We start from the raw sequence: 26,434 nt of genomic DNA on the forward strand, positions 1-26,434 counted from the left end.
ACCCTATAGACGGCAGCCCACCACGCTCCGCCGTCCCTGGGATTCTCCAGGCAAGAATACTGGAGTGGGTTGCCGTTTCCTTCTCCAGTGCATGAAAGGGAAAAGTGAAAGTGAAGTCGCTCAGTCGTCCAACTCTTAGCGACCCCATGGACCTTAGCCTACCAGGCTCCTCCATCCATGGGATTTTCCAGGCAAGAGTACTGGAGTGGGGTGCCATTGCCTTCTCCGGTATCATGCTTTAGAGACTAACAATAATAATATTTTGTTTCATTGCTTTCTAATTAACGTGGAAATTATCTAAAACGGAAAAATGAAACTCTGAGGATCATATCAGCCTAGAGAAGCAGTAAAATTTGCTGTTTTATAAAGACGGCATTTTACAGAGAAAAACAGAGGAACATGTAGAAGGGCTTTAACTAAATCATTCATAATATGATAAGTAATCTATTCCTAAGATAGATTTAAAGGTATTTGACAGTATGGGAATGTACTTATTTATTCAATAAATATGTTTTAATAACTACTATAGGCTGAGTCAAGTTTTTAGAATTGGTGCATAATGGTTAATAAAGCGAATGTTCTCCAAATACATGGGACTTGTATTCTAGTTGTAAGAAGGCAAATCTTTCAGAAGTTAACACATACATAAATATAGAATTACCAATTGTGGTAAGTACTATGAAGTGTAGTGAAAGAGACTAAAAACAGACTCAATGGGTACAAGGAGATTAAGTAGACTTCGCAGAAGACCAGGCATAAGATTAAATTGGAATGTACTGATATTTTTCTCTACCTTGACCTCAAGGATTAGGCTAAAGCTCCCAGCAAGTTAGAAATGTACAATTTTCCCAAGATAGAGGAGGAAAAACAAAAGTGAAATTTCAATTATCTTACATAATGGGAATAATAGATGACAGGAATGAGATATGTTTCATCAATCTTAAATAAAACAACACACTAGATTTGAGGAGGAAGGATTGAGATCATGTAAAACTCAGCACTCCATGCAGCCGCAAACAGTTGGACAAAACTTAGCACATGACACACAGGACACACAACTCAGCGCTAGAAATTCTATTTCCACACAGCATTTCCAAAACCTTTAGACAAAGTTATTCTGAAAGAAGTTGGAATTGGGACTTGTTATGAAACCCTAAAGAAACCAAAGTTACTGACAGGATACAGCATTCTAACTTACTTACTGAACTATGCATTTTCAGTAAATACACATCACATTGCTTACCTAGAATGTACAGGACATAACCTGTTCTATATTAATGCATTTGGGTGTCTAAACTCCTAAAGAACATACAAATGGGATAAAAATCACTTAAGCATGAAACATACATATTTACCCAATCATAATTTAGTACTAAATAAAGAGTTTAAATTGTTTCTAAATGAAGTCTTATATGCATACTAAATGGCAGGTACTTCATAAGATTTTCAGTAAATTTCACAATTCAGTAATTCTATTTACAGAAGAGAAAACTAAAGCTCACAGAAACTAAATAAATTACCAAAGGTCCACCACAAAGAAATTGTGTAAATGGGTTTTTAAAACAGGTTTCCACACTTTCTTTTCTTGTACACTTGTTCTTCCAAAGTGACCCTGAACTTATTATTTGTCAACAATTTTTAGGTATGTTCCAATAAAATGTTAGAAGTAGGAGAAACTAAGATCCAACCTATTACACCTTTAGTCAGATATAAAGCCTACGAAAACATATGAGTTTTCACTATCACATCAGTGAAAATAAAGTTTAAGAACACATTGTTTTGATTTGTAAATCTAGGGCATAGAGGTAGTTTCATACATTGTGGATAGATGTGTGAATACATGAAATATCTAAGGAGGTAAAACTGGAAAAATCTACCAAAATTACAAATACACAAATGCTTCATTCCAATAATTCTAAATTTATTATTATTATTATTATTATTTTTTTTGGCAGCCACTCAGCATGTAGGATCTTAGCTCCCTGACCAGGGATCAAACTTGTACCCCCTGCGTTGGAAGCATGGAGTTTTAACCACTGAACTGCCAGGGTATTCCCTCAATAATTCTAAATTTGAGTTTGACATGCCTCTGTCCTGGTAAAGAAACCCTCTGGTGACGGTCTGCCCAACTCTCACAATCCTGCACAGTATTTTCACCAGTTTCTCAACCACTGGCTCATTTCTCTTCTGAATACACTGATTACCCGGAACCATACTCTTAATAGTCGTGACCTTGATTATTGCTTGGAATCCCTGTCTACCCTGCCCAGTTCACTTGATGAGACTCCCTTATGTATAAACATTCACCTGAATGAAGTCTGCATTCATCACAACCTTTCTACAATTAGCATTAGCAACTGGTTACCACTGCTCCTCAACAGTCAAATTTACAATCCTCCCACCATCTCCGTTTTCCCAGTGCTGTTGGGAGGTCATAGCATACTCGCCAACTCAGCCTGTCCAATATATAATACCTTTAAAAATTAATTGTATTACACCCCATTGTGCATAGCACTAAACCACCAAGGACAAGGAAAGGGAATTTTTGAAACACTTTTCAGAAACTGTCCTCGGCTAGCAACTTCAACATATTCTACCTGATTCAATCTTCATTGCAGACCTTTAGTGTAGATATTATTTACTTCATTTTCTCTTGAGTAAACCAAGACCTAGAGAAAGTACCTTTCTTCAGGTCATGTATTTAAGACTGAGCTGTGATTATAGCCAGCTCTCTTGACTTTCAATCTAGTACCATTTTTAATTAAACTGCTTGGCCTTTAAACCACCTCCCTTTTAATCAGAAAGGGATATTCAATCAGAAGTCTATTTCCATTTCAGCAGCTTCAATGAATCTAGAAGAATTAATGTTTTTTTTTTCCATATGCCATTTTTTTTTATTTCTCAGGTACTGTATAAATTCATTGTCAAATGGCTTTAACATCCTTTAAATATTCCTTCATATTTTGTTACACTGGCCCTTTTTGTTTGTTTTTGTTATCTACCATATACAATCTAGATCAAAGTCATAACATGATACTTTCTTCATTTATGGAAACTTGTAGACTATTTTTCCTTGTAAATCAGCTATATGCTATGTCTTTTCTAGGTGTGAAACATACACAATCTCTATTTTGGCAGCACGTGACTTATGAAGCCTTACAAATGGAACGTGCCATCTGTTTGATATCTAAGGATTTCAAGCTATGTTTGTCATAAAATATATTTAATCTGAATTGATAATTACATATGTTTGATCAGTTTTAATTTTCATGAGTTTAGAGGCTATCTCTGAATGTGACTTTGCTCTTCATCTTTTTTTTTAATTTAAATTGCTATTGGCTCTTAATTCCAATTGGTATGGACTACTTCATCAAGTATATGTACCTGATTTGAGGCACTTTAAAATGCCCCATCTCTGCTTTAAATTTTCTCATTAGCTGGGAAGGAAGGATTGGCGGCAGGAGGAGAAGGGGACGATAGAGGATGAGATGGTTGGATGGCATCACAGACTCGATGGACATGGGTTTGGATAGACTCCGGGAGTTGGTGATGGACCGGGAGGCCTGGCGTGCTGTGTTTCATGGGGTCGCAAAGAGTCAGACATGGCTGAGTGACTGAACTGAACTGAACGCTGTGTGTTCTTGCCACCTCTTCTTAATATCTTCTGTTTCTGTTAGATCCATACTATTTCTGTACTATATTGATCCCATCTTTGCATGAAATGTTCCCTTGGTATCTCTAATTTTTTGAATAGATCTCTAGTCTTTCCCATTATATTATTTTCCTCTATTTCTTTGCACTGATCTCTGAGGATGGTTTTCTTATCTCTCTTTGCTATTCTTTGGAGCTCTGCATTCAAATGGGTATATCTTTCCTTTTCTCTTTTGTTTGTTGCTTCTCTTCTTTTCATAGCTATTTGTAAGGCCTCCTCAGACAGCCATTTTGCTTTTTTTGCATTTCTTTTTCTTGGGGATGGTCTTGATCCCTGTTTCCTGTATAATGTCACGAGCTTTCATCCATAGTTCATCAGGCATTCTGTATATCAGATCTAGTCCCTTAAATCTATTTCTCATTTCCACTGTGTAATCATAAGAGATTTGATTTAGGTCATACCTGAATGATCTAGTGGTTTTCCCTACTTTCTTCACTTTAAGTCTGAATTTGGCAATAAGGAGTTCATGATCTCCTCATGAGCCACAGTAGAATATATGCATACACACACACACACACACACACACACACACACACACACATAATCAAATCACTTTGCTGTGCATCTGAACACTAACACTGCATTGCAAATTAACTAATTTTCAATAAAAGAAAATTTAAAAAAATGTTTAAAAAACTAACGAATCTTAGTAAGATAGATTTCTTTTTGGGGGGAAAACAAAGTCCCTTTTCGATTTATTTTTTTCATAAGTGAAACAATTACCAGTGTTTGTATTCATAAATGTCAGGTGGCTAAGGTAAACTTTCAGAAAGTGGGGGACACCCACAATGTTTTTGTAAAGTCATTCTACATTATTAATAAGAAAGTAAGTGTTATTCACTCAGTCATGTCCCAGTCTTTGCAACCCCATGGAGTGTAGTCCACCCGGCTCCTTTGTCCTTGGGAATATTAGAGTGGGTAGTCATTGTCTTCTCCAGGGGATCTTCCTGGCCCATGGATTGAACCCGTGTCTCCCGAATTTCAGGCAGATTCTTTACTATCTGAGCCAGGTGGGCCATAAAGAAGGCTGAGCATGAAAGAATTGATGCTTTCAGTTTTCGGTGCTGGATAACACTCTCAAGTTCCCCTTGGACAGCAAGGAGAACAAACAAGTCAATGCTAAAAGAAATCAACCCTGAATATTCATTGGAAGCACTGATGCTGCAGCTGAAGCTCCAGTACTTTTGCCACTTGATGTGAAGAGTCAGTTCATTGGAAAAGACCTTGATGCTGGGGAAGATTAAGGGTAGGAAGAAAAGGGTGTGACAGAGAATAAGATGGTTGGATGGCATGGTCAGCTCAATGGAGATGCGTTTGATCAAACTCCAGGAGACAGTGAAGGTCAGGGAAGCCCTACATACTGCAATCCATGGTGTCACAGAGTCGGACATGACTTAGTGACTGAGCAACTACAACTCTTTTAATACTGTTCACGGGGTTCTCAAGCAAGAATACTGAAGTTCTTTGCTATCCCTTCTCCAGTGGACCACGTTTTGTCAGAACTCTCCACCATGACCTGTCCATCTTTGGTAGCCCTGCATGGCATGGCTCATAGCTTCACTGAGTTGCACAAGGCTGTGATCCATATGATCATTTTGGTTAACTTTCTGTGATTGTGGTTTTTGTTCTGGAGGCTGTGAAATTACAGTTTTTATTTCTTCTGTCTGACCTTGGATGGATGATCATAAGAGGATTATTCAGGCTTCCTTATGGGAGGGACTGGCTGTGGGGAAACTGGATATTGCTCTGTTGGGCAGGACCATACTCAGTAAGTCTTTAAACTAACTGACTGCTTGTGAATGGGGTCGAAGCTCCAATACTTTGGCCACCTGGTGTGAAAAGCCAACTCATTGGAAAAGACCCTGACACTGGGAAAGATTGAAGCCAAGGGGAGAAAGGGGCAGAGGAGGATGAGGTGGTTAGACAGCATCACTGACTCAGTGAGTTTGAGCAAACTCCAGGAGATAGTGAAGGACAGGAAGGCCTGGCTTGCTGCAGTCCATGGGGTCACAAAGAGTCAGATACTAGTTAGTGACTGAATAAAAACAACAGCAAATCTTTTTATAGTTTCAAACTGTTTCTTTTCAGTTGAGTCAAAAGAAGTATTGCATATCTTTTTTACAATAGCATAGTTCTCAGGCAGAGCACTAAATAAGCTTCAGTCAACACTTCCACACAAATAACCAACCAAGACCTACTGTACAGCAAAGGGAACACTGGTCACTGTAAGGTAACAACCTAAATTGATAAAGAATCTGAAAAAATAATAGATACATGTATATGTATAATTGAATCACTTTGCTGTACACCTGGAACTATCACAATATTATTGATCAACTGTTCTTCAAAATGGGCTACCCAGGTGGCTCAGTGTAAAGAATCTGCCTGTCAATGTGGGAGATACAGTTTTGATCGCTGAGTTGAGAAGATCCCCTGGAGCAGGAAATGGCAACTCGCTCCAGTATTCTTGCCTGGAGAATCCCAAAGACAGAGGAACCTGCTGGGCTACAGTCCATGGGGTTGCAAAGAGACAAACATGATTGTGGAACTGAGCATAATAGCAGTAGGATTTCCTGGTATAACTCCAGGAATCCACTTTTGAATAATTCTTTACACAAAAACCTTCACTGATTTAGAGCTAACTACACTCTCTCCTTTTTATGCTACTCTAGGGTTTGAGGAGCTAGACTAGACAGGTGTAGGGGTTCTAAAGCAATCTCTCTAACCAGAACCATAGCTATTTAAGTAGAGGCTGGATGACCACTCAATGGATCATTCTGAATGGATTTCAAACTTTTATGAGCTGTAGGAGTGATGATTTTGCCCATACATGCTAATTCTCTGATCTGACTCTGCTTTTCATACCCGAGTTGAAAGACAAGTTCAAGATATTTTAATGATGACACTTCAGCAAAATCCTTATCACACAGAGTTCTTTAGATAGTTTAAAATCTGCATTCAGGCTTTTACATCTGCTATCACAAATATTATTATAGCACTATAATATTGGAGTGTCCTTTCAAACTAGGTTTGGTCATGGGGTTTCAGTTTTATTAAACTCTTTTTTTTCATAACACATGTTGCTCACAGTGACACATTCTCTGGAGCCAATGAGAATTATGTACAAATTATTTTCTTCTTATTAATGCAATTATATTTGAAAATTGTAAGTATTTTTCTACATAAGAATATTTCTGAGTTTAATTGATTTAAATATATTTACAAAATAATTTCATACATCGATGTTTCTGTTCATGGATGTTTGTAATGGGCTTACAGTTGGTGATATCAAACATTTCATTCTGCTTTAGTTATAAAACAATAATTTTTTTTTCTTTATTTTTTTTTAATAAATTTATTTATTTTAGTTGGGGGCTAATTACTTTACAATATTGTAGTGGTTTTTGCCATACATTGACATGAATCAGCCATGGGTTTACATATGTTCCCCATCCTAAACCCCCCTCCCACCTCCCTCCCCATCCCATCCCTCTGGGTCATCCCATTGCACCAGCCCTGAGCATTTGTCTCATGCATCGAACCTGGAGTGGTGTTCTGTTTCACATATGATAACATACATGTTTCAAAACTATTGTCCCAGAACGTCCCACCCTCACCTTCTCCCTCAGAGTCCATAAGACTGTTCTATGCATCTGTGTCTCTTATTCTGTCTCGCATATAGGGTTATCGTTACCATCTTTCAAATTCCATATATATGCATTAGTATACTGTATTGGTGTTTTTCTTTCTTGCTTACTTAACAATAATTTAATATAAGGATTCTGATCCAGGATTTAGTGCTCTGGTTTCTAAATTCCCCTTGGCAAATGGCATTCTTATTCTTTGTCTTATATTTCTTTGCTATGAATTGTAAATATCATTGCTTATTTCTCTATACCATATGGATTTATAAATTAAATTTAAATGAGTGAAATAGATGCTTTAATCATCTTTAAATATAATTGAATAAGGGAACTATTTTCATTAATATCTTGTTAATCTAATTCCAGAATTGTCAAAAAAACAACTATTTTGAGAAGTACTGGTGTGAAAACTTCACCTGGTGTGAAGTTCCAGTAGTACAATAGGATTCATAATTATCAATTAGTGTACATCTGAAAACAATATTTAAAAATTATGATTTGCATAAGCGTAGATCAATCAATACAAATTATTATAATAAAAATTAAAAATCAGATGATTTTCTACCTGAATGCTTATTTTATATAATATTAAATATTAAGGCTTCATAATAAACTCAACTGTTTTCCAATACCAAATTTCACAAGTGGTCAACTTTTTATTTTCTCTAGTCTTAGTGTTTTGTCTACATAGAGACTTTATGTAGAAGTTAAAAATTAAAGATAAGAGACATACAAGTTCTCTACTGTTCAGTTAACTTATATGAAATAATTGGGTTATTGGCAAGATCTACTAATGATGATGCAATACCTCTGAGGTCCTGTTAGTCGTAGCTGAGAAACTTTATATAATTCACCTGTATACAGGACATGTGGTAGTACTTTTAAGGCTATCCAAAGGCACCATTTTTAAGTCAACAAAGATACTTATTGTAGTTGAGCTAGTTGGAATTTTGAAATCTTACTATTTTGCTTCTTTCTTGGTGTACTAACAACTGCTTGGGGCCCTGGCCATGAACCTATGTCAGGCAAGTTCATAGGTAAGTTTCCCTCCCCCCCCCCACAAGAAATCTCATAATTAGAGACTCTCAGGTTTAAATTAACCTTAAAATCATATAATCACCACTCATCCACAATGATATGACATTTAAATTGCTTTTTCAGCTTACAAAACATCAAGAAAGATAGACTCAAATAATACTATCAATTTATAAGTAAAAATATTTTGAGTCCTTATTTCTTATGACATATTTACATTAGAATAATAATAAAGTTAGCATTAAATTAGAATAATTATGCAATTCAAATTTGCATCAAAATTTTTCTCCATTTATGTTACAACTCACATATGTTTCAATGACACTGCACAAGTTTTAAAAACATCTTTTAAAAACTACATATTACTCAAAGAGACACATTATGTTTTAATTATCCATTTCTCCACTGTTGAACATTCTATTTCATTCTCAAGTTTCCCATAGCTCTGAAAAATTGTGTAGAATATAACTGTAAATAACAATTTTTCTCTGTTAAAAAATATTTTCCATTAGCGTGTCTTCCTAGAAAGAGTATTGTTGAACAAATTAAAAGTGAAAAATTTATTTCTTCATCATTATTTCTAAACCTTATTAATAAGATCTAACTCTTACTTCTTGACAACTTTTTTTGCTCTGTTGTGGGGTCTCACTTTAGAATAAGGAAATAAAATGAGGCCATTGCACTTTGTTTCCACTCAGGTATAAAATCTTCATCTTGGAGAACTAAAACATGAAGATATTCATCCACTTGTTTTTGGAAAACAATATATTTTTCACAGAATATATTTCATTACATTTATGTTTTCTCTTGTCTTTTCTTTGCAAAATTTCTGGCAAGTTTCCCATCCCATTAGTCATCCAGTAGCCTGTAACCAGGAAGGATGGATGACTGATCCTATAGTAAGATGGGAGGAGGCATAGGAATCATATAGCAGAAACATAAAGGAGTGAGAAGGTTATGCATATCATGGATGTATGAACTGCTGCTATTTGGTACTGAAATGTCAGATAGTAAGTGTAATTAGCAGGGAAACACCTCGTGACATTGTGTGGAAAAATATATGTTTATATACACAGTTTTGGTCCAAGAAATATTTATTGAACGTGTGAGCTTATAATAGGTACTCCCTGATATCTCAGTTGGTAAAGAATCTGCCTGGAATGCAGGAGACCACGGTTGGATTCCTGGGTCAGGAAGGTCCGCTGGAGAAGAGATATGTTACCCACTCCAGTATTCTTGGGCTTCCCTTGTGGCTCAGATGGTAAAGAATCCACCTGCAATGCAGGAGACCTGGGTTCAATCCCAGGGTTGGGAAGATTCCCTGGAAAAGGGAAAGGCTACCCACTCCAGTATTCTGGCCTAGCGAATTCAATGAACTGTATAGTCCATGGGGTCGCAAAGAGTCGGACATCACTGAGCAACTTTCACTTTCACTTTTTTTTTCCACTTCTTAAGTAAATACTTTATATGTTTGTGTTAGTCTCTGTATACAACAATATATGTGTAGTTCTTTATCTATCTTACCTAGCAATCTATTATTTCTTTCTCTTCCATACTTATTATTCCATATTATTTTTTTTAGAACTTTGAAAATAAGGATTTCCTTTGCTTGAAAGATCCTTGTGTACTGAACACCCATGCAAGAGCTTCTATACCCAAGTCTATAAAAGCTGTAAATGTACTGAAAATGACTATATTAAATCATATCGTAATAGAATTTTGAAAAAATAGAAGTATCAAATAATGAACACACTATCTTAAAAATAAATTAATCCAGAAAATACTATTTCCTATAGGCAATTAAAAATATTCATATTAACATGATACAGTGTATCAGAAACTAAATTTTAGGAGTTCACCTTCCTTTCAAATGTTTATTTCTGTTTCTCATCAGTTCAGTTCAGTTCAGTTGCTCAATCGTGTCTGACTTTTTGCAACCTCATGAACTGTGGCACACAGGGCCTCCTTGTCCATCACCAACTCCCAGAGTTTCCCCAAACTCATGTCCATTGAGTCGGTGATGCCGTCCAACCAACTCATCCTCTGTCGTCCCCTTCTACTCCTGTCCTCAATTTTTCCCATCATCAGGGTCTTTTCAAATGAGTCAGCTCTTCACATCAGGTGGCCAAAGTATTGGAGCTTCAGCTTCAGCATCAGTCGTTCCAATGAACACCCAGGACTGATTTCCTTCAGGATGGACTGGTTGGATCTCCTTGCAGTCCAAGGGACTCTCAAGAGTCTTCTCCAACACCACAGGTCAAAAGCATCAATTCTTCGGCACTCAGCTTTCTTTGTAGTCCAGTTCTCACATCCATATATGACTACTGGAAAAAACATAGCCTTGACTAGATGGACCTTTGTTGGCAAAGTAATGTCTCTGCTTTTTAATATACTGTCTAGGTTGGTCATAACTTTCCTTCCAAGGCGTAAGCATCTTTTAATTTCATGGCTTCAGTCACAATCTGCAGTGATTTTGGAGCCCCCCAAAATAAAGTCAGCCACTGTTTCCACTGTTTCCCCATCTATTTGCCATGAAGTGATGGAACCGGATGCCATGATCTTAGCTTTCTGAATGTTGAGCTTTAAGCCAACTTTTTCACTCTTCAGCAGGAAAAAAAAAAAAGAGCACTTGAAATCCTTCTAGGTTTATGGTCAGGGGACGCAGTCATGATTTACCTATCCATGTTAGTCTATCAGTCGTGTCCCACTCTTTGCAATCCCATGACTATAGACTGCCAAGCTCTTCTGTCCATGGAATTCTCCAGGCAAGAATGCTAGAGGGGTTGCCATTTTCTCCTCTAGGGGATCCTCCTGACCCAGGGGTTGAACCCAGTTCTTCTGCATTTCATGCAGATTCTTTACCAGCTGAGCCACCAAGGAAGCCCTATTTGCACATGGTGAATGGAAATTTATCAAACATTTGCTCATCACCTAATAGGTTTCAGGCACTGAAGCCATAGTGGCAGATTCTATGGTAAGAGCCCCAAGTGGTGCTAGTGATAAAGAACCCGCCTGCCAATTCAGGACACATAAGAGATGTGGGTTCAGTCCCTGGGTTGGGAAGATCTCCTGGAGAAGGGCATGTCAACTCACTCTAGTATTCTTGTCTGGAGAATCCCATGGACAGAGGAGCCTGGCAAGCTATAGTCCATACAGTCACAAAGAGTTAGACACGACTGAAGTGACTTAGTATGCAGGCACCCATGCTAAGAGTGGAAACAGAGCTGAAAAACTTTAGTGTTCTGGATGGTTCCAATTGTAGTGTGTCATCAGTGCAATACATATTTCCTTATATTCAATGCTTGTGATAGATACTTGTCGATGTTATATTTCTTTCCACAGTTAGAGCTGAGGGTTCAAATGTAAATTCACATGGAATAGAAAATAACTCCTACCTGTGTGTAGCAATTCTCAACTTACAAGATACATCTGAAAATTATAGTTTGTAAGCTGATGGACAGAGCGAAGGGCTCATGAGGCACTGAGATGACTTTGCAGAATCACTTTGAGCTGAACTAAGAGAAGAATCCAGCTCTTACGTAGACAGAACACTGATTTCTCAATAAATTACACACCAGACATTGCTCTAAAGGTGTTTAACAGGTGACAGGTGCTAGGGGTCTGTAGAAATGGAAATCATCTTGGAAAAATTTTAAAAAGGCTTGAAACAAGAACTGAGACAAAAGTGACAAGGAGATGGTTCATAGTAAAATAATCATTCTTCCTTTGTTGTAAGAAATTCAGATCAAATTTCTTTCATGGTTAATCAGGATCGTTTTTTGGGGGTTTTTTTGTGTGTTTTTTTTTTTTTTTTTTTACTTATTTGTAGATAATTCAGGACGTAGGAAGGTATTACTTCCTAAATGGATGTCCTCACACCTCCCAACAACGTGACTGAATTTGTTCTCTTGGGACTCACACAGAATCCACACTTGCAGAAAATTCTCTTCATTGTCTTTTTGCTCATTTTCCTGTTTACTGTGTTGGCCAACCTGCTCATTGTCATCACCATCTCTCTCAGCCCCACGCTTTCTGTTCCCATGTACTTCTTTCTCACTCACTTGTCCTTCTTAGATGGCATCTTCACCTCTGTCACCACCTCCAAACTGATCACTGACCTGCTGTACCAGAGGAGAACCATCTCCTGGAGTGGCTGCCTGATTCAGATCTTTCTGGAACACACAGTGGGAGGTTCAGAGATCATCCTTCTCATTTCCATGTCCTATGACCGCTACGTGGCCATCTGCAAGCCTCTGAGCTACACGACCATCATGCGACAGGGGCTCTGCCAGCTCCTGGTGGTGGTGGCCTGGATTGAGGGGGTCCTACATGCCACCGTGCAGATTATTTTCTTTGTCAACTCGACCTTCTGTGGTCCTGACATCATTGATCACTTCATGTGTAATTTCTTCTCACTGCTGGAACTCGCCTGCAGTGACACCTACAAGCTTGGCATCATGGTGGCAGGTAACACTGCAGAAATGTGTTTAGTTTTTTTTTTATCATGCTCTTCATCTCCTACACAGTTATCCTGCACTCTCTGAAATCCCATGGCTCTGAAGCATGACACAAAGCCCTCTCTACACGTGGCTCCCATTTCACAGTAGTGGTGCCTTTTTTGGTCCCTGTATATTCACCTATATGCGTCCTGTGGTCACCTACCCTGTGGACAAATTCGTGGCTATGTTCTTTGCAATCCTCACTCCCATGTGAAATCCTATCATTTACACAGTGAGAAACACAGAGGTGAAAAATGTCATGAGGAGTTTGTTGAAGAGGAGAGTGACTTAGGCTGTTCATGGTGCCAAGAAAGCGATTGTTTATATGCATTCAGAGGGCTATACCTGTTGTAAAGTGTGAAATAAAAGTAAGAAATTTTGTAGATCATTTAAAAAGAGAGAGAGAGAGATCCAGGAACTAATACTTGTCGGGTTTTTTTTTTTTTTTTTAATTTTGGCTAGGCATTATTGTAGGCATACTGATATTTTAATGTACACTGCCAAGGTTTCAGTATTCATAGGTTCAGAATAGGCAATGAAAAGAACATTAAATCCACAGTTTGATAATTGTAGAGTAAGAAGTTTTTCTCCAGAGTCTTACTGCTGCTTTTTCAGATTTCTCATATATGTTACTTTGATGAAATTGGCTTTTCCATAGGATTTTAATCTCATTTTTTTTTCCATTTTTACTTACCCTATGGTAAAGCAAACATTGGATAGAAATATTGGGTAAATACATAGTGAAGAGGGAGTTGAATGAGGGAATAATAGCTAATTTTTCCCTGTACTATGGATTTATCAAAAGCAAAATGAGTGTCACTGACAAAAGGAGGAAAGAATATTTTACAATCTATCTCTGATTCTCTTTTTAATAGAGAAGATAGAGCACAAATTTTGAAATTACTCTTAATTTGCTCTCTTTTTCTTAAATATCACTATGGATCACATTTTTTATTGAATATAAAGAAAACATTTTCATTTTTTATACCAAGACTTGAGGAACCATTTGAAACAAGAGTACACATCTCTTTCAAGTATCAACTGAAAAGCATATGGTCAATTTCCAAAGCTGTTGCTCTGTAGATCTGATTCATATAAGTACATTATGTGAACCCTTTATTATCTACCAGGCACACTCACTTCAGTTGATTTATCCTCAAACAAAACTGGTAGTTTCATTATCTTTGTTCCTAATTTACAGGGAAGCAAATTGAAGCCAAGACAGTTTTACTGATTTGCTTGCCTCACATCACACATGCTTCTCCCATAAAGTATGTCCAGGACCTATAACTCTAGAATGAAGTTCCCTTACAAACTTTCAACCTAGGGCTTCTAACTCAGTTTCTTTCAAATGCTTTGTCTGTGGTATGTGTTTTCATGTAGATAAGAAAATTATCTGTGATCTTAATGATTTACCTCTTTTGTGAAGATGGTGTTAATGTGTTGTAGCTTTGTCTCACATTTTATGATATACTTCGGCAGTACAAGTTTATTCATTTTTTGAAAGTTCAAGTTATACTACTTCACTTTTACAAAGAAACATTAGTATGGTAATGGTAATCTAAAATGGAAAAGAATCTCAAATAGACTATATATATATATATATGCATGATACAGGGTGCTCGGGGCTGGTGCACCGGGATGACCCGGAGGGATGGGATGGGGAGAGAGGTGGAAGGGGGGTTCTGGAAGGGGAAAACATGTACACCCATGGTGGATTCATGTCAATGTATGGCAAAACAAATACAATATTGTAAAGTTAAAAAATAGAAAATAAACTAATCTAAAACAAAAGAAAAAAAGAATATATATATATTATACATATATATATAGATATATATATTTGTAAATAAATCACCTTGCTGTGCACTTGAAACTTACCCAACATTGCAAACTAACTGTGCTTCAATAAAAAAAAGAAATATTTAAAACCTCCTCAACATTTGTATGATTGTGGAGTCTTGTGTTGGCTTTTGTAAAAACAAAAATCCCATTTTTTTTAATTGGTAAAATCAAGTATTGATGTTGTTCTTCATAAAAACCAAATGCTTAAAGTTAACTTCAGAAAGCTGGGAATACCGGTAATGCTCCTCTATATACATGGCAAATACCAGGTCATCCTACATTATTAATAACTGTAAATCTAAGCTTCTCTGACTACAACACAGAAACCCATGTTACTTATCACAGATGTCACTTTCTTAGACTCAATGATGAAGTGGAGCTGTTTATTCCATAATTTGAACATAGAGTAATGCTTGAACATGGTACTGGGACGATGGTGTTTAGTAAATTGTGCATAATGATCTCAAATTCATAGGAAACAGCAATTTTTCTCACAATGTCTAGGCCTGGAAAATGATAGAATCAGCATTTAATCTATTAAAATTGTCGTTTGAAATTTCTGGTGAGAATTAAACCTTTCAACAAATCAAGACTAAATGATATATGGTTTATTCTGATGAGAAGGTAAGAGGAAATGAGAGTAATCCAAGGGCAGTGAATAGAAAAGTCTTAAGTAAATGTTGTTTCTACTCTAAGACCAAAGGGAAGATTTGAAGACAGAAAATAAGACCAATGATTGTGTTTTAGGGGGCTATATCAGAGGCTCAATGGAGGAATGAGAAAATTAATGCTGCATGAACTATAAATTTCCAACAGAAAACTTGGAAGGTATCAGAACTGAAGAAGGATGTGTAGGCTGTATGGAATCTCAGTGGGTGAAGTATTGCAGGTTGTAAGTTTAGAGATTTCTTTTCTCTCATTCCCAATAATCTCTTCTGAGGAGCAACTACCATGTGACTTCTTTTGATTCATTAATATATACATAAATATATATATATCAGGCATAGTTACATTTCTCCTAAAAAGTTAATGAGATAGAATGTCTGGATCTGGTGTATAAGGATATTTTGTTTTAACATGAAATTTTCATTTGGTGAAAATTTTAGGCATTAAGAGACTGAAGTGAGTTCACTAGTGTTGAAAGCCAACGTGAGACATACATTTTGACAGGTTCTTTTCAAACTTTAACTCTCTTATCGTAGGGACAGGTATTAGTTGATCGAGTTTCACTCCATTGTATGCAAGAGGGAAATGAAACTCAATAAAGTAAAAAAGAATATGAAGTCTGTTAGAGTTGGATTTCTATATTCATCTCACTTCACAGAACTCCTCCTGTCATGACGTGAAAACATCAAAACAATGATCTGACCACTGGCCACATTGTGAAGATTGTCACGGAGGCATTCAGTTCAGTTCAGTTCAGTCGCTCAGTCGTGTCCGACTCTTTGCGACCCCATGAACTGCAGCACGCCAGGCCTCTCTGTCCATCACCAACTCCAGGAGTCTACCCAAACCCATGTCCATCGAGTCGGTTATGCCATCCAACCATCTCATCCTCTGTCGTCCCCTTCTCCCCCTGCCCCCAATCCTACCCAGCATTAGGGTCTTTTCCAATGAGTCAACTCTTCACATGAGGTGGCCAAAGTATTGGAGTTTCAGCTGCAACATCAGTCTTTCCAATGAACACCCAGGACTGATCTCCTTTAGGATGGATTGATTGGATCTCCTTGCAGTCCAAGGGACTCTCAAGAGTCTTCTCCAACACCACAGTTCAAAAGCATCAATTCTGCGGCGCTCCGCTTTCCTCACCATCCAACTCTCACATCCATACATGACCACTGGAAAATCCATAGCCTTGACTAGATGGACTTTTGTTGGCAAAGTAATGTCTCTGCTTTTAAATATGCTATCTAGGTTGGCAATAACCTTCCTTCCAAGGAGTAAGCATCTTTTAATTTCATGGCTGCAATCACCATCAGCAGTGATTTTGGAGCCCCCAAAAATCAAGTCTGACACTGTTTCCACTGTTTCCCCATCTATTTCCCATGAAGTGATGGGACTAGATGCCAGGATCTTAGTTTTCTGAACATTGAGCTTTAAGCCAACTTTTTCACTCTCCTCTTTCACTTTCATCAAGAGGCTCTTTAGTTCTTCTTCACTTTCTGCCATAAGGGTGGTGTCATCTGCATATCTGAGGTTATTGATATTTCTCTCGGCAATCTTGATTCCAGCTTGTGTTTCTTCCAGCCCAGCGTTTCTCATGATGTACTCTGCATATAAGTTAAATCAGCAGAGTGACAATATACAGCCTTGACGTACTCCTTTTCCTATTTGGAACCAGTTTGGTGTTTCATGTCCAGTTCTAACTGTTGCTTCCTGACCTGCATACAGGTTTCTCAAGAGACAGGTCAGATGGTCTGGTATTCCCATCTCTTTCAGAATTTTCCACAGTTTATTGTGATCCACACAGTCAAAGGCTTTGGCATAGTCAATAAAGCAGAAATAGGTGTTTTTCTGGAACTCTCTTGCTTTTTCGATGATCCAGCGGATATTGGCAATTTGATCTCTGGTTCCTCTGCCTTTTCTAAAACCAGCTTGAACATCTGGAAGTTCATGGTTCACGTATTGCTGAAGCCTGGCTTGGAGAATTTTGAGCACTCCTTTACTAGCATGTGAGATGAGTGCAATTGTGCAGTAGTTTGAGCATCCTTTGGCATTGCCTTTCTTTGGGATTGGAACAAAAACTGACCTTTTCCAGTCCTGTGGTCACTGCTGAGTTTTCCCAATTTGCTGGCATATTGAGTGTAGCACTTTCACAGCATCATCTTTCAGGATTTGAAATAGCTCAACTGGAATTCCATCACCTCCACTAGCTTTGTTCGTAGTGATACTTTCTAAGGCCCACTTGACTTCACATTCCAGGATGTCTGGCTCTAGGTGAGTGATCACACCATCGTGATTATCTGGGTTGTGAAGATCTTACATCACTTTATTTCACTCTTAGAATAATTTTTAGTGTTGGGGTTACTTGTATAAAAAATATAGTCATTTTTATGACTCTAAACGTATTTGCTAAAACATTTCCCAATTAGATAATATGAATGAAGCTGTTTCATTGCAATTTAGAAGACACCGTTTTTTTAAAAACCTGACTTAGAAATCTGTTTTATTCTTATGATAGATCCTTCAGTGCACTTTGTATGTATAAACACTATTAAAAAAAATAAAGTTTACATCAATATTCCACATCTTCCTTTTGAACTATACATTACAAAGCAATTCATAGTAACTGTCTTATTTGACTCTCACAGGTCAACAGCTTGAACAAATGGTACTCTATTTTATCGGAGAGGACTCAGAAGCTTCTGGTTTCTTCAGTGACACATGACTATAAATCTGTAGCTTCTAGATTTTTATATTGGAAACTGAACAATTATTATATTATTTTAATTAACTTTTCATTTTGGAATAATTTTGGATTAATAGAAAAGTTGCCAAGATAATACGGAGCTTCTGTCTACTCCTCAATTATTTCCCCTAATAAATATCATTTAACATTACTAATAGTATATTTGTCAAGACTGTGGAATGAACATTGAGTATATTACTCTTAAAGAAGCACAAGATTTTAATCACGTTTCACTAACTTTTCCACTTCTATCACTTTTCTGTTCTAGGGGTCAATCCAGGACAACACAGTATGTTTAATTACCTTTTAAATACTTTCTAATCATAAACCTTGTGATCATAAACTCTGAGGACACTGTCCTCTCTATTGCCTAAGTTTTAACAGGAATTTTGGAAATTCCTTTTATCTAAAAAAAAGAGCATTTTGATTTGTTCGTATTTAATGAGTCTACACGCAATAAATGCTGGAGAGGGTGTGGAGAAAAGGGAACCCTCTTACACTGTTGGTGGGAATGCAAACTAGTACAGCCACTGTGGAGAACAGTGTGGAGATTCCTTAAAAAACTGGGAATAGAACTGCCATATGACCCAGCAATCCCACTGCTGGGCATATACACCGAGGAAACCAGAATTGAAAGAGACGCGTGTACCCCAATGTTCATCGCAGCACTGTTTACAATAGCCAAGACATGGAAGCAACCTAGATGTCCATCAGCACATGAATGGATAAGGAAGCTGTGGTACATATACACAATGGAATATTACTCAGCCATTAAAAAAAATACATTTGAATCGGTTCTACTGAGATGGATGAAACTGGAGCCCATTATACAGAGTGAAGTAAGCCAGAAAGAAAAACAACAATACAGTATACTAATGCATATATATGGAATTTGAAAGATGGTAACGATAACCCTACATGCGAGACAGAATAAGAGACACAGATGCATGGAACAATTTTATGGACTCTGAGGGAGAAGGTGAGGGTGGGACGTTCTGGGAGAATAGCATTGAAACATGTATATTATCATATGTGAAACAGAACACCATTCCATGTTCGATGCATGTGACAACGGCTCAGGGCCGGGGCAATGGGATGATCCAGAAGGATGGGATGGGGAGGGAGGTGGGTGGGGGGTCCAGGAAGGGGAACACATGTAAACCCATGGCTGATTCATGTCAATGTATGGCAAAAACTATTACAATATTGTAAAGTAATTAGCCCCCAACTAAAATTAAATAAATTTTTAAAAAAAATAAAAATAAAAAAAAGTAAAAAATAAAAAATAAAAAAAAGAGCATTTTGATTTGTTCGTATTTAATGAGCATTTGATTCTAAAATAGTATTTCTTAGAAACTTCTCAGATTAGGGAAGTACAGAGCCTGAGAATTACTTGTTAGATTAATACAGAGCCTTGCTCTTTCTCTCCACTGTTTGTATTATTTGATTTCCTTTGTACAGTGACACTACCTGTAAAAGAAGTGGACACCTGAGGATTTGGGCTTCCTAGGTGATGCTAATGGTAAAGAATCTGCCTGCAAATCCAGGAGATAGAAGGGATGAAAGTTTGATCCCTGGGTCGGCAAGATCCCTTGGAGAAGGGCACAACAATCCATTCCAAAATTCTTGCCTGGAGAATCCCATGGACAGAGGGGCCTGGCAGGTTACAGTCCATAAGGCCACAAAAAGTTGGACACAACTGAAGCAACTTAGCACCCACACACGCACACATGAGGGTCTTAAGACTATAAAATTGTATTCAGGGATTATTAAAGACTTAAAATTGTTGCAAATTTAAATGATACCGTATCTCCATTGTGGTAACCAATAAAACTATTTTATATTTGTGAATATGTAAAAGGATGAGTAAAGATATTTGTAAGCCTAGATCATGGTAAAGCAGAAATTAGGAGTTAAAGGATTGTCATTTCTGCTCTGTGTCAAAGGCTCTGGAAGCTTTTTCTCACTGATGGCAATTTTCTCCAGTGCATCTAACTGCATTAATGGTTTTATGAATATCAATATTGCCTTATCTGATTCTTCTAAGAATCTTATCAATAGGTATTGTTATTATACATCATTACAGAATAGAATCTGAGCTCTTGAGAATTTTAAGTAACTTTTCTCACCACATAATATAACTTAGTACAAGAGCTTGGATTTGAACCTAGGTCTCTATGAATCTGGACCTGGTGTCTTTATTTCATTTCAGTGTCTCTGCATATATTGATAGTTTTTACTCTTTAATATATAGTCATTAACTGATCCAATGATCTTATAAGGTTTTTCTCATGCTCTTGTTTGCTTGATGACATACCTGAATATGGAGTTCAGAGTACAGACGCTGTTTAGGAATGCCTAGTACCCTGGAAACAATTTGTTTTAAAGTAAGTAAAAAGACGTGTTGTATATACGTCTGTATATTTGCTAGTTTTATTCATATTTTCAATCATTTTTGTTAGCTGTCAGTGTCATTCATAAAAATCAACTCATTTTTAATTCTTTCAGAAAGCCCAATTATTCTTTTACTTCCCTATATAACAAGCATAGATAGTATGTGTATGTACACACACACACACACACACACACACACACACACTCACTTGCCACTTGACTCATGAATTTCTCATATATACAGGGAAGGACACAATCATATTTCCCTGGTTGTTTATCAGTAAAGAATCCACCTGCCAATGCAGGAGATACGGGTTCAATCCCTGCATAGGGAAGATCCCCTGGAGAAGGAAATGACAACCCACTCCGAGGTTCTTGTCTGGGAAATCCTATGAACAGAGGAGCCTGACAGGCTACAGTCCATGGGATCACAAAGAGTCAGACATAACTGAACAACTAAACAGCAACAAAGGACAGTCATTCTTCAAAGCTGTGTCTTGCTATAAGAAATGAAGTCAAAAGTTGGAGTAATATCTGGATGAGTAATGGAAAAGCTTTATGTGGGTAACCTGTTTGCTTTTTTAAGTGAGAGAAGAGTCACTAAAATCAGTAAGAGCATTTTATCATAAGCAGCAATTTCACATTTTCCAATTTGACCCTCATTATAATCGTATGAAATGGGTAGGGATGTTATATGTGAATATCCCTACACTACAGTAAGTCATACTGTAAGTAAGTCAACAGACACACACTTGTGAGTACTGCTTGATCTGATTGAGTCACCTTGAATAAATACTTAGCAATTAATAAAGCCTCAGGCTCTGGCTATAGTCAGCATTCTGTTTCTATTCCTTACCTCTGTGGTTACTGTCAGTTTGTATCTGTAAATAATCTGGTCATTACCTTCTGATTCTACATCACTGGCTCTGTGTCATTCATCAAGAAGCATCAGTCAAACATGAACAGAGGAATCAGGTTATAACCTCTACAGTGAATGGAGACTCGAGAGAAGCCCCTCCTGCTCTTGCTAGAAAAATTTTTGCTTCTTTCCCTATAGAGTCAGTCACTTCCATGCTGAAGTCAAAGTTTCTGGGTTAAAACTCCAGAGCCAGTATCTGTTATTTCTTTAATTTTATCTGTTTAAGCATGGGCTTCCTACCAGTAAAACTGGGTAATAAGATCTAACGTGGACTGTTTCCTAGCCACTTAACTCTGAACAACTGCTTCCTTACATTATTTAACTTAGTCATCATAACAGTACATATTAGTAGGTATTACTTATTTTTGTCAGCTTCTATTCTTGTTTTCGGAGAAGGCAGTGGCACCCCACTTCAGTACTCTTGCCTGGAAAATCCCAAGGACAGAGGAGCCTGGTAGGCTGCAGTCCATGGGGTCGCGAAGAGTCGGACACGACTGAGCGACTTCACTTTCACTTTTCACTTTCGTGCATTGGAGAAGGAAATGGCAACCCACTTCAGTATTCTTGCCTGGAGAATCCCAGGGACGGGGGAGTCTGGTGGGCTGCCATCTATGGGGTCGCACAGAGTTGGACATGACTGAAGCGACTTAGCAGCAGCAGCAGCAGCCGCAGCAGCATTCTTGTTTTAAAATAATGAGTGAAAAGAAAGCCAACTTAACACACGCATATTTATTATGTATTGGTCTACAGCAAGGTGATATTTCTTTTTTTTTTTTTTTCTGAATAATGAATTTGTTGACTTTAAAGTCTCATTTTTTTTTTTAGACTTTAAGGAAATAATTTGGAGTATAGCCATGATCCAAGCACTACTCCAGTTTTGTCTAATTTTTCCTTCTACCTGGAGATAAGGAAGTCACCTGATCATGGATGGCATGCAACTTCCCCTTCTCCCATCCATGCACATGGCAGGCATGACCAATAAACTGCTCTTTTCCTTTCCTCAGATCATGGATGTAGCTTCAGAACTCTTCTCACAGTTCACTCCAGGAAACCACTACTATTAACATATGACCAGAGTTAGCAGTTGATATAATAACGATTTCTTATCCCCACCCCAGATGGATCCCTACCCTTCTCCTACATTGAAGCTCTGTCTTAAAACATTTAACAATTTATCTAAACTTCAATTCTTCCTGATATCCTCCTACCACCTTCAACACATTTCTAGCTTTGTGTTCTCAATGAAAAAGCAAGCACAAGAACATAAGTCAATTTTTCACATGGATGCACCAATTTGTTGATGACTATGATGACTCCCAAAACCGGTCTGACATTTGTCTTTTTCTCTAACTAGATTCTACATGCTCACTGTGGTACCTTTCACCTTTTCCTTGGAAATTATGCAAAACCAAAGCTTCGTAACTGAGTTTGTCCTCCTGGGGCTTTCACAGAATCCAACCATGCAGAAAATAATATTTGTTGTTTTTTTGTTCATTTACAGTGCAACTGTCGGGGACAACTTGCTAATTGTGATGACCATCAGTAGCAGCCCAGCACTCTGTGGCTCCCCCATGTACTTCTTCCTGGCTTTTCTGTCCTTCCTGGATGCATGCTTCTCCTCTGTCATTGTCCCAAAGATGATTGTGGACTCTCTCCTTTGGAGGAAAACCACTTCTTTCGAAGGCTTCATGACCCAGCTCTTTGCTGAACACTTCTTTGCTGGGGTGGAGGTGATTGTCCTCAGCGCCATGCCTATGACCGCTATGTGGCTATCTGCAAACCCTTGCACTATTCTTCTATCATGAACCGTAGACTCTGTGTCCTTCTGATGGCGGTAGTCTGGACAGGGGTCTTCCTGCATTCCATGATACAGATTTTCTTCACTTTCCAGCTGCTCTTCTGTGGCCCCAACGTCATCGATCACTTCATGTGTGACTTGTACCCACTGCTGGAGCTTGCCTGCGCTGACACTCACATCTTTGGCCTTTTGGTAGTCACCAACAGTGGGTTTTTTGGCATCTTAATCTTCTCCTTGTTGCTTGTCTCCTATGGGGTCATCCTGCTGTCTCTGAGAATACATAGCTCTGAAGGGCAGAAGAAAGCCCTCTCCAACTGAGGATCTCACATTGCTGTTGTGGTTTTGTTCTTTATCCCGTGCATATTTATGTATGTATGACCTTCATATTCTTTACCCTTTGACAAAATGGTAGCCATATTTTACACCATCCTAACTCCCTTGATAAACCCTTTGATTTACACTTTCAGGAATCTTTATTCACTTCTTTAAGTGAAAAGTGCCATGAGGAAAGTGTGGAATAGGATAATGGTAGTTTCTAATGAAAAATAAAACATTTAAAGTTGAGTAAAAAATTCAAATTATCTAATCAGACAAAAATCTTATATGGATGAACATTGTTTGACCGGGGGTAAAGTAATGCAATATTATAAAAAATAGCATAAGTTCCAGGAAATAATTTAGTTTTCATTCTTAGATCACTTATGAACTCTGATTTGGCAATTCAATAGCCTCAAATGAAAATTAAGAAGACTTGAATTTTACGCTCACTTAGAATTTAGAAGTCAAAAAAGAATGAAAAAATTATTCTCACTTATTGCTGCTGCTGCTGCTGCTGCTGTTAAGTCACATCAGTCGTGTCCGACTCTGTGCAACCCCATAGACGGCAGCACACCAGGTTCCCCTGTCCCCGAGATTCTCCAGGCAAAAACACTGGAGTGGGGTGCCATTTCCTTCTCCACTCACTTCTTGCAACTCATTTGATATTTTGGAAAATATTTCTGGAGGGAAGAAAAAATTGTCTTAGAGATTAGATTTTGCATACATAAATATGTATGTGTGTGTGTGTGTGTGTGTGTGTGTGTGTGTATGTGTGTATATATATATATATATATCAATGAAGATTTTGTCCAACCTAATGTATCTGCTAAACCACTAGACAATTCAAGCATGACCTAAATCAAATATCTTATGATTATACAGTTGAAGTGAGAAATAGATTTAATGGCCTAGATCTCATAGACAGAGTGCCTGATGAACTATCAATGGAGGTTCACAACATTGTACAGGAGACAGGAATCAAGACCATCCCCAAGAAAAAGAAATGCAAAAAAGCAAAATGGCTGTCTGAAGAGGCCTTACAAATAGCTTTGAAAATAAGGGAAGCAAAAAGCAAAGGAGAAAATGAACGATATACCCATTTAAATGCAGAGTTCCAAACAATAGCATGGAGAGATAAGAAAGCCTTCTTCAGTGATCAGTGCAAAGAAATAGAGGAAAACGATAGAATGGGAAAGACTAGAGATCTCTTCAAGAAAATTAGAGATACCAAGGGAACATTTCATGCAAAGATGGGCTCAATAAAGGACAGAAATTGTATGGACCTAACAGAAGCAGAAGATATTAAGAAGAGGTGGCAAGAATACACAGAAGACCTGTACAAAAAAGATCTTCATGACCCAAATAATTATAATGGTGTGATCACTCACCTAGAGCCAGACATCCTAGAATCTGAAGTCAAGTGGGCCTTAGGAACCATCACTACGAACAAAGCTAGGGGAGGTGATGGAATTCCAGTTGAGCTGTTTCAAATCCTGAAAGATGATGCTGTGAAAGTGCTGCACTCAATATGCCAGAACCAGCCCCGAGAGCCCGGTATCATGCATTGAACCTGGACTGGAGATTCATTTCCCATATGCTAATTTACATACTTCAATGCCATTCTCCCATATCACCCCGCCCTCACTCTCTCCCATAGAGTCCATAATACTGTTCTATTTGTCTGTGTCTCTTTTGATGTCTCGCATACAGGGTTATCTTTACCAGTTAACTAAATACCACATATATGTGTTAGTATACTGTATTGGTGTTTTTCTTTCTGGCTTACTTCACTCTGTATAATAGGCTCCAGTTTCATCCATCTCATTAGAACTGATTCGAATGTATTCTTTTTAATGGCTGAATAATATTCCATTGTGTATATGTACCACAGCTTCCTTATCCATTCATCTGCTGATGGGCATCTAGGCTGCTTCCATGTCCCGGCTATTATAAACAGTGCTGCAATGAACACTGGGGTACACGTGTCTCTTTCAATTCTAGTTTCCTCAGTGTGTATGCCCAGCAGTGGGATTGTTGGGTCATATGGCAGTTCTATTTCCAGTTTTTTGAGGACGACCCGGAGGGATGGGATGGGGAGGGATGTGGGAGGTGGGTTCTGGAAGGGAAAAACATGTACACCCATGGTGGATTCATGACAATGTATAGCAAAACAAATACAATATTGTAAAGTTAAAAAATATTAAAAAATATATATATATATATATAATAATAAAATGTGAAAAAAAATGCCAGCAAATTTGCAAAACTCAGCAGTGGCCACAGGACTGGAAAAGGTCAGTTTTCATTTCAATTCCAAGAAAGGCAATGCCAAAAATGTTCAAACTACCGCATAATTGCACTCATCTCACACGCTAGTAAATAATGCTTAAAATTCTCCAAGCCAGGCTTCAGCAATACGTGAACCATGAACTTCCAGATGTTCAAGCTGGTTTCAGAAAAGGCGGATGAACCAGAGATCAAATTGCCAACATCCGATGGATCATTGAAAAAGCAAGAGAGTTCCAAAAGAATATCTGCTTCTGCTTTATTGACTATGCCAAAGCCTTTGATTGTGTGGATCACAATAAACTGTGGAAAATCCTGAAAGAGATGGGAACACCAGACCACCTGACCTGCCTCTTGAGAAACCTGTATGCAAGTCAGGAAGCAACAGTTAGAACAGGACATGGAACAACAGACTGGTTCCAAACAGGAAAAGGAGGACGTCAAGGCTGTATACTGTCACTCTGCTTATTTAACTTATATTCAGAGTACATCATGAGAAATGCTGGGCTGCAGGAAGCACAAGCTGGAATCAAGATTGCCAGGAGAAATATCAATAACCTCAGGTATACAGATGA

General features: G+C 37.8%; 2 protein-coding genes and 1 pseudogene across 11 annotated transcripts in view; 2 read left to right on the forward strand and 1 right to left on the reverse strand.

The window, feature by feature from the left end:
* The window catches only part of LOC145505895 (neurotrypsin-like), a 75,278-nt gene extending 60,586 nt beyond the window's left edge, over positions 1–14,692 (forward strand). Inside the window, 1 exon segment of the mRNA XM_081489148.1 lies at positions 12,466–14,692. Coding sequence (XP_081345274.1) covers positions 12,466–12,935 — 470 coding nt within the window. The 3' untranslated portion in view covers positions 12,936–14,692.
* The window catches only part of LOC145506648 (uncharacterized), a 96,401-nt gene that overhangs the window by 46,476 nt on the left and 23,491 nt on the right, over positions 1–26,434 (reverse strand). The window lies entirely within an intron of this gene.
* LOC145506190 (olfactory receptor 4C15-like) lies at positions 22,548–23,864 on the forward strand (annotated as a pseudogene). Its single transcript, XR_014053609.1, has one exon. The product of XR_014053609.1 is annotated as an olfactory receptor 4C15-like (transcript).

Source organism: Giraffa tippelskirchi, chromosome 1, assembly GCF_054371585.1.
Source record: "Giraffa tippelskirchi isolate mGirTip1 chromosome 1, T2T-mGirTip1v1.2.pri, whole genome shotgun sequence".
Lineage (NCBI taxonomy): Eukaryota > Metazoa > Chordata > Mammalia > Artiodactyla > Giraffidae > Giraffa > Giraffa tippelskirchi.